The sequence below is a fragment of the Hemitrygon akajei genome, chromosome 31 (genome assembly GCF_048418815.1).
Source record: "Hemitrygon akajei chromosome 31, sHemAka1.3, whole genome shotgun sequence".
NCBI lineage: Eukaryota > Metazoa > Chordata > Chondrichthyes > Myliobatiformes > Dasyatidae > Hemitrygon > Hemitrygon akajei.
Genome location: NC_133154.1, coordinates 39,961,649 through 39,970,241, shown reverse-complemented (window position 1 = coordinate 39,970,241; position 8,593 = coordinate 39,961,649). Strand labels below are relative to the sequence as shown.

The 8,593-nt window shown below is 42.9% G+C and overlaps 1 protein-coding gene across 2 annotated transcripts in view; it reads left to right on the top strand.

Annotated features, from left to right (window-relative positions):
• The first annotated feature begins 7,775 nt into the window (after positions 1-7,775).
• LOC140719254 (complement C1q tumor necrosis factor-related protein 1-like) overlaps positions 7,776-8,593 on the top strand; it is a 58,313-nt gene continuing 57,495 nt past the window's right edge. For both annotated transcript variants that reach the window (XM_073033741.1, XM_073033739.1), the window contains exon 1: positions 7,776-7,821. Coding sequence is in view for 1 of the 2 variants with exons in the window: in XM_073033739.1 (XP_072889840.1) it covers positions 7,793-7,821 (29 nt within the window). In the remaining variant the exon portion in view is untranslated. The remainder of the gene's footprint in view (positions 7,822-8,593) is intronic.

Below are 8,593 nucleotides of genomic sequence, written 5' to 3'. Positions count from 1 at the left end.
TACCTTAGTCTTTTTTTGGTACAGGGACAATGGTGGATAATTTGAAGCAGGAGAGCACTCTACACTGGGAGAGGGAAAGATTAAAAATTTCAGCCTGCCTGTTGTGCTGTGCACATCCTGAGTAGGTATGATGACATCCCGATGACCGTTGAGCAACAATGGCTGGAATTTCTGGCAGCAATTCAGAAGACAGGAGATTGGGGCTGAGAGTAAAATTGGATCAGCCATGATGAGCAGACTCAATGGGCCAAATGGCCTGATTCTGACCTTATATCTTGTGGTCTTATGGAGGGATAATAAATTAACACTGGACTGGCGGAGTAGACTTGATGAGTTGAATGGCCCAACTCTGCTACTATGTCTTATGTGTTATGGGTGAGCCAGTGGCAGTGCGTGGCAGATCAGTGTCATAGATAAATGGGAGGTTATCCAGTTTGGAGAATAAAACAGGAACAGCAGATTATTAGCTAAAGAACGCTAGATTGTGAAAGGATAGTGCGAATCAAGTCAGTCTGAGGTTATTGTCATGTGCACAATTCTATTGAGGTGCAGGCACAATGAAAAATAGCATCACTGACAGGTGGGTCCTTGTGGGCCGGTCAATGCCAATAAGCAAACAGGTGATTGAGGAGACATTCACTGAGAGGACTGGAGTACAAGAATAAAAAAAATTCTCCAGTTACTTTGGATTAATATGCACAGATGGCAGAGAGGGAGAGTCCAGCTTTATTTGTCATGTGTACATCAATCCACTGAAACGCATCATTTGTGTCAACAACCAGTACAGTTTGAGGACATACTGCGGGCAGCTCACACATGTCACCAGAGCGTGTGCCAATATAGTGTGTCCCACATCCTTACTAACCCTGACCTGTGAATCCTTACTAATCCTAACCATAGCATGTCCCACAACTCACTAACCCAAACCTGTGTATCCTTACTAACCCAAACCTGTGTATCCTTACTAACTCTAACCTGTGTATCCTTACTAACCGTAACCATAGCATGCCCACAGCTTACTAACCATAACCTGAACATTTTGAAATGTGAGATGAAACTGAAGCACCCAGAGGAAACCCACGCGGTCACAGGAAGAAGGTACAAACTCCTTACAGCCAGCGGTAGATTTGAACCGGGGTCCATGACACTGTAATATTGTTTCCCTAACCGCTACACTACCAACAAGCACTTTGGCAGATCTTCTGGCCCTGCATTCATCCTGACCAAGTCATCTACCTGAGCCAGTCTAGTTAGCCTACATTTGATCCCTATCCCTCTGAATATTCCAATCCATGTAATTGTCTAAGTTTCTTTTAAATGTTGTAACTATACCTGCTTCAACTTCCTCTTGCAGCTCATTCCATTTACACACCTCCCCCGTGTGAAAAAGTTGCCCCTCAGGTCCCTTCTAAGACTTTCCCCTCTCACCTTAAACCTGTGCCATATACAGTAGTTTTATACTTCCCCTATCCTGAGGGAAAGACTGTAGAGGCTCACCGTGTTTTCCTACGCCTCAGCTCTGCCCTCCCCCCACCCCACCTCCACCTAAAACTCAAGCCCTTCGGTACCAGTAGCATCCGTGTCTTTTCTGCACCCAGTCAAGCTAAAGGACATCTTCCTATTGCTACACAACCAGAACTGTTCAGAATACTCCGAGAGTACAGTTGTACAATGATGTCCCCATAAACTACGGGCATGACAGCATGTGCCCAGGGCCAAACAGACCACTAGTGTTGTGTTTGCAGACTCGAAGAACTGTAACAGCGTTGATGGTGTCCACTGTGTGACCAGAGCACTATGAACCCAAGGGTGGTGAACCCAAGTGCAGACTAAGGTCTAGAATTAACTCAGCCACAGACTCGGGATAAACAAGATGACACAAACAAAATCACAAACAGGAGTTCTAGAAATGGAACTAGCACTGAGTGGTCAGCACGAGGCTTTCAAGTACAGACCTTTCATGAAGGAGTGCGGCGGTCAGCCTAAAGGGACAGTGGCTGCCAGCCATTCTCCGAGGAACTTGGAGCCAGCTGCTGTTCAGTCAGGACCATGACACATTGAGTTAGTTCCATTGACCAACTCTTACCCTGGGGCTCTGCATTTTCTTTTGTGAGTTGCCCAATTATCTTTTGGGAAGATGCAGCTGAACTTCTTTCTAGGTTGTATGCATTTTGCACCCTGCAGTCCTTTAGCCTCTGTACTGAAAGGAAGACTTTTCCCTATTCTTACTCTGTATAGACCCTCAATCCACCCTTTCATTTTATTTCATTTCCAGACAGTATCTAAATTCATTTTTCCCTAGGTTAGAATTTTCAACATTTTATATCGTTCTTTGCAATTTAAGTCACATCATATTTATTTCCAAATTTAGTAACATTATCTCAGAAATTCAAATTAATGGGTTAAGTTGATCTTGTTTGATCTCTCAAAATAGACACAGCATTTCAGCTCCTCGTCCTTGTTTGGATTCTTAGCCACATAAATATAGCTAGGGTGCCTAAGACTTATGCACAGCGCTGCTGACACAAAAAAAAATCAAATTTCATGATGTGAATGATGATAAACCTGACTTTGATATTGTGGACTGAGAGTGATAAAGGGGCATGGAGAGGGGATTCATAATTGGGAATAGGGGAAGGGAGGTTGGGGGAGTAGGAAACACCAGAGAGATAGTCTATAATGGTCAATAAACCAATTGCTTGGAATCAATTGATTGAGCCTGGTTCTGGGTGTGTCTGCACCCACACCACCCCCTGGACCTGGCCTGTGTCCCACGCCCCTCTCACGGCACTCTACCCTCTCAATTCCCAACATCCTTTGCTCCTGACACATTTACAAACCCACGTTAACAAAAACAGTGCAAAAGTGTGAGACACCTGAGCTATATACATCTGCTTAATATTGTAAAAGGTGTTCAATATCTACTGGAAGAGCTATTAATTTCTCCCTTCTTTCCTCAAGATAACACAGCTTAAGAACGTTAAACACAGTACAGGCCCTGCAGTCCATGATATTGTGCTGACCTTTTAACCTACTCTAAGATCAATCTAACTACATGGCCAAACATTTTTCTATCATCCATGTACCTATCAAAGAGTTTTTTAGATGTTTCTCTGCATCTACCACCACTCGAGGGAGGACTTTTACACACCTACCGTTCTCTGTTTAAAAAACTATCTTGGACATCCCCTTTATACTTCGCTACTTCTGACCTGGAATAAAGTTTCTGGCTGTTCACTCCATCGATGCCTCCTATCACCTCATTCAGCTCTGTCAAGTCACACCTCATCCTGCTTCACTCCAATCAACCTATCCTCATAAGACATGCTCTCTAATCCAGATAGCATCCTGGTAAATCTTCTCTGAACCCATTCTGAAGCTTCCATATCCTTCCTATAAAGAATAGACCAGAACTGAGCACAATTCTTGGAGAGTGGTCTAACCAAGGTTTTATATAACTGCAACATTACCTCGTGGCTCTTGAACTTAACTAACGATGGCCAACACACCATAGACCATATCAACCTTATCAACTTGTGTGGCAACCTTGACGGATCTGTGGACATGGACATATCCCTCCGTTCACCCACACTATGGATTGGCATTGAAGCTCGATGCTGTCTCCAGTGTATAATTCCTTCCCTTACCATCAAAGTGCAGCTGAACAGGTATTTAAACCCCAGCTTTCTTCATCCTATGTGCATTTCTCTGTTCCACTCATTTTGTTGATTGACACCTGTCCCTTAATACGTCTGGGTGCCAAGCTCTGGAATTCCAAATCGTCTCAACCTATTCCTTATCCAACAAAAGGAAAAGACTTCTTGAAAACAAAGATGAGCTTTATTTGTCACATACTTTGAAACATACAGTGAAATGAGTTGATTGCGTCCAGTCAAAATCAGCAAGGATTCTGCAGAGCAGCCTGCAAGTGGTGTCGTGCTTCCAGCATCAAGGTAGCATGCCAGCACTCAAAGAGTTGTGATTAACGGGTCCCTTTCGGAATGGCAGGCTGTCACCAGTGGGGTACCGCAAGGTTCAGTGCTGGGACAGCAGCTGTTTACAATATACATTAATGATTTAGATGAAGGGATTAAAAGTAACATTAGCAAATTTGCTGATGACACAAAGCTGGGTGGCAGTGTGAAATGTCAAGAGGATGTTATGAGAATGCAGGTTGACTTGGACATGTTGGGTGAGTGGGCAAATGTATGGCAGATGCAGTTTAATGTGGATAAATGTGAGGTTATCCACTTTGGTGGCAAGAACAGGAAGGCAGATTACTATCTAAATGGAGTCAAGTTAGGAGAAGGGGAAGTACAACGAGATCTAGGTGTTCTTGTACATCAGTCAATGAAAGCAAACAAGCAGGTACAGCAGGCAGTGAAGAAAGCTCATGGCATGCTGGCTTTTATAACAAGAGGAATTGAGTATAGGAGTAAAGAGGTCCTTCTGCAGCTGTACAGGGCCCTGGTGAGACCCCACCTGGAGTATTGTGTGCAGTTTTGGTCTCCAAATTTGAGGAAGGACATTCTTGCTATTGAGGGAGTGTAGCGTAGGTTCACAAGGTTAATTCCCGGAATGACGGGACTGTCATATGTTGAAAGATTGGAGCGACTGGGCTTGTATACACTGGAATTTAGAAGAATGAGAGGGGATCTGATTGAAACATATAAAATTATTAAGGGATTGGACACACTGGAGGCAGGAAGCATGTTCCCGCTGATGGGTGAGTCCAGAACTAGAGGCCACAGTTTAAGAATAAGGGGTAGGCCATTTAGAACAGAGATGCAGAAAAACTTTTTCACCCAGAGAGTGGTGGATATGTGGAATGCTCTGCCCCAGAAGGCAGTGGAGGCCAAGTCTCTAGATGCATTCAAGAGAGAGTTAGATAGAGCTCTTATAGATAGCAGGGTCAAGGGATATGGGGAGAGGGCAGGAATGGGGTACTGATTGTGTATGATCAGCCATGATCACAGTGAATGGCGGTGCTGGCTAGAAGGGCCAAATGGCCTACTCCTGCACCTACTGTCTATTGTCTATTGTCTATTATCCCTCACCATACATCTTTGGAATATTGGAGAAGGGGAGAAGTTCTCTCAGGTAGCGGTGGGAATTGAACCCAATGAGATTAGATTAACTTTGTCTCATGTATTGAAACATGGAAACGTGCAGCAAACTGAGTTTTGGTTGGGTTAAGTTGTTCTGCAATTTTGCCCTCCATTTGCAAACATTTCATCATCATTCGAGGAGACATCATCAGTGCGCTGTTCACTTGTGGAGTGTCCGCCGAATGCTTATCGATCAGCTGATTGGTCATCGTTATTGAAGCTCAGTGGTGACATTGAGAGGGGGTCTTGTCACTGACTGGTTTTGTGGCCATCTCTGTGTGTTGTAGTCTGGAATTTTGCTTGCATTGGCTTATTAATAGGATTGAGATCTACAGGTCTGTTTACAGAATTGTTTGCGGAAAACCAAGCTTATTGGAATTCTCTCGCGTGCTTGCTTGAACCATGACTTTTGCAGTTTTCCGCAAACAATTCTGCAAAACGCCAATGCAGGTAAAATTCTAGACCACAACGTACAGAGTTCACCATGCAACCAACCAGTGATGAGCCCCCTCCCTACATCACAATTGAGTGTCTGTAATGACGGCCAATCAGCTGACGGATTAGTGTATAAAGGCCAAGCGTTTGGAGAACACGCCACGAATGAACTGCACACTGATGAAATCTCCTTGTATGGTGACGAGTCATCTGAAAATGAATTGCCAAGATCAGACAGCAACTCAACCCAACCATCAACCACCATTTTCCGAAATGTGTTTCTTTCTGTCAAAGACCAGCAGATTATTATCACCTGGTTCTCTCTCTTTACGAACCCGTGAATCCTCCCGTTTCCTGCCTTTTTTCTGCTGGTGCTGGGCTGTGTTTTTTTTAGTTTGAACCAGATGGCTTCAACTGGTCAATAGCAATCTTGGGTTTATTTTAAAAATACCTCACTGCCAATGTTATGTTTTGTAACTTCAAAACATTAAACTAATTCAAAGGAAGACAAGGGAGTCCAAGAATGCAGGTCCAACTTCTCATTTACTCGAAGGGAGCCATGCATGTATCACATGGTAACGTGATGACATATGTAATTCTTGTATTTATATATGTAACCTGTAATAAATTATTTAAACAAACAAGAAACCTTCATCAAACAATTAATCTATACAAGAAGACTCAATTATTACTGAAATATTCCTCTCTTTTAATGTCTCCTTTTTCCTTTTCAAGGTGCCTGGAGTTTTATTGAGGTCCCTGATCTGCAATGTCATTCAAACTGCGTTTTATCGTGCAGATGAGTTCCTGATCCTGGAGCTCACAGACCAATCATTATTTGGCATTCTCCAGGTGCAGTGTGGAAGATGCAGCTCCAGGGTGGATGACCGATTCCAGGCCGGTGACACTGACTGAAACATCACAGGAGAAGGACCATCAGGAGGAGGTCTCTGTATTGGAACGACCATTCTCTCTCTCTCTCTCTCTCGATGGTGGGGAGAGTTTGCTGCTAATTCTTGAGTTAGAGAATCTCGGAATAAGAAGTGACGTGGCAGACTGTAACATTGTAATAGCAACTGCTTGTTGGTCCTTTTGTTGTGAAATGGGTGATGTCTCTCTGCCCCTTGTTAGTGAGAGCGAGCCTGTGGCCTGTCAAGCTGTCAGGTAAACAATAGTTCTTGCTGACTGCAGATCATGGTGTCTCTTTGGGTGCTTTGGTGAGCAGCGGGTGCTGATGCGTTTTGCTGAAATGGGTTGGTCAGGGAGAGGGTTGATGCTTTGGGGTTCTAACATTTTTCTGTCATTCATTCTTTTGGGGTTCTGTTTTTTTGTGGATGTCTGTGAAGACGAAGAATTTCTGGTTGTAAATGTGTACATTTTCTGATAATAAATAGATCCATGTAATATCAAACACACAATAATACCCATAAATTACTAACTCTAACTAATCTCTGGAGTCTGGGAGGAAATTGGAACAACTGGAAGAAACTCACTGAGTCTCAGGGAGAATGTACAAACTCCTTACAGATAACAGTGGGAGTGAACCCAGACTGCTCGCAATGCCAAATGTTAAACTAGCCACTGCGCCTTGTGACAACTCATGATGGTTCGAGCAAGCTCAGATCAATTCCCGTCGAGTTTATTGTGATATACACAAGTGTGTGCACAGGTGCAATGAAAATCTTACTTGCAGCAGCATCATAGGCATTGCATTCAACAGGAAAAAAAATCATATACAAGAATTGTACAAGAAAGAACACAATTTAAACCAAAAACTAAGCAGCTCACTGTAGTTATTATTATTGCTCTGAGACCTGTTATGTTTTGTAAGTTCAGAAATGAATCGAAAGAAAAAGATGAGAGCCTGGAATGCGTGTACGTTAATTTATTTTTACTTTAAGCGAAGCGCACACATGTGATGTGGTAGCATCACAATGTATGCGATTCACGGAGCCCTTAATGAATTGTTTAAACAAACAGTGTTTACTCAAACAACTTATTAACAATATTCCTCAAATATTACTGAAATACTAATAACACAGCAAGATCCATCCAGAATATTGGCGTGGCATAATTTGGCCATTCATTAGCATTGAACACGTCTGAACTTTAAGAGTTAATTAGATTAAAATACATTGTTCCTGTATTTAAACTGCCAATGTTCTCTCCACCTCATACAGTTGTGAGTCTGTTTCTAATTATCTTAGTTTCCTTCCGGCCATGTTATGTGAACCATCTGCGTTACATATATGCTGAGTACAGTTTTACTCTATCAAAGGTAAGATCCCACTGTTTTATATTTGTGATCATAGTTTCCCTTTCCGCATGCTGAAGGAGGTTCCTGCTAATTTACTTCTACCACCAACGCTTTGCAAATTTCTGCCGAGCTTTATTTGCCAACGGGAGGTTTCAGTAAAAGGGATTTAACAGATCAGTATTTGTCCCACTGAGAGACATTAACTAATGCAGACTCTCAAACACTGCCAACAGATCGCATTGCAACCCATATTAAGGAGAAACTTTTCTGTGTCTGAGAGACACCTCACTCTGTTTACAGACTGAGATATGTGATATAATCTCAGGGTGAATGTAAAATTCAAATTTGTCATCCTCATTGAGTGTACAAAATTCAAAGCTATGTTTCATGTTTATACTTGAAGATGACTTTGCCCACTGTGAACTGAGTGATTTCAGGAACTTTGACCATCAGTAGGACATGGAACATGGAACATCACAGCTCAGTACAGGATCTTCGGTCCATCACCCTCTGACCGACTCTAAGATCGATATAGCACCTCCCACCCACAAAGTCCTCCATTTCCGATCATCCATGTGCCTATTGCAAATGTATCTTTCTCTACCAGCACCCCTGGCATTGTGTTCCTTCCACACACCCACCACACTCGGTGTAAAGAATACCCCCTTGTGCTTATCTCCAATCACCTTAAAATGATGCCCCCTTGTATTAACCATTTCCACCCTGGGAAAAAAGTCTCTGGCCGTCCACTTGATGTATACCTCTCATCATCTTACAGATCTATCCTCGTGCT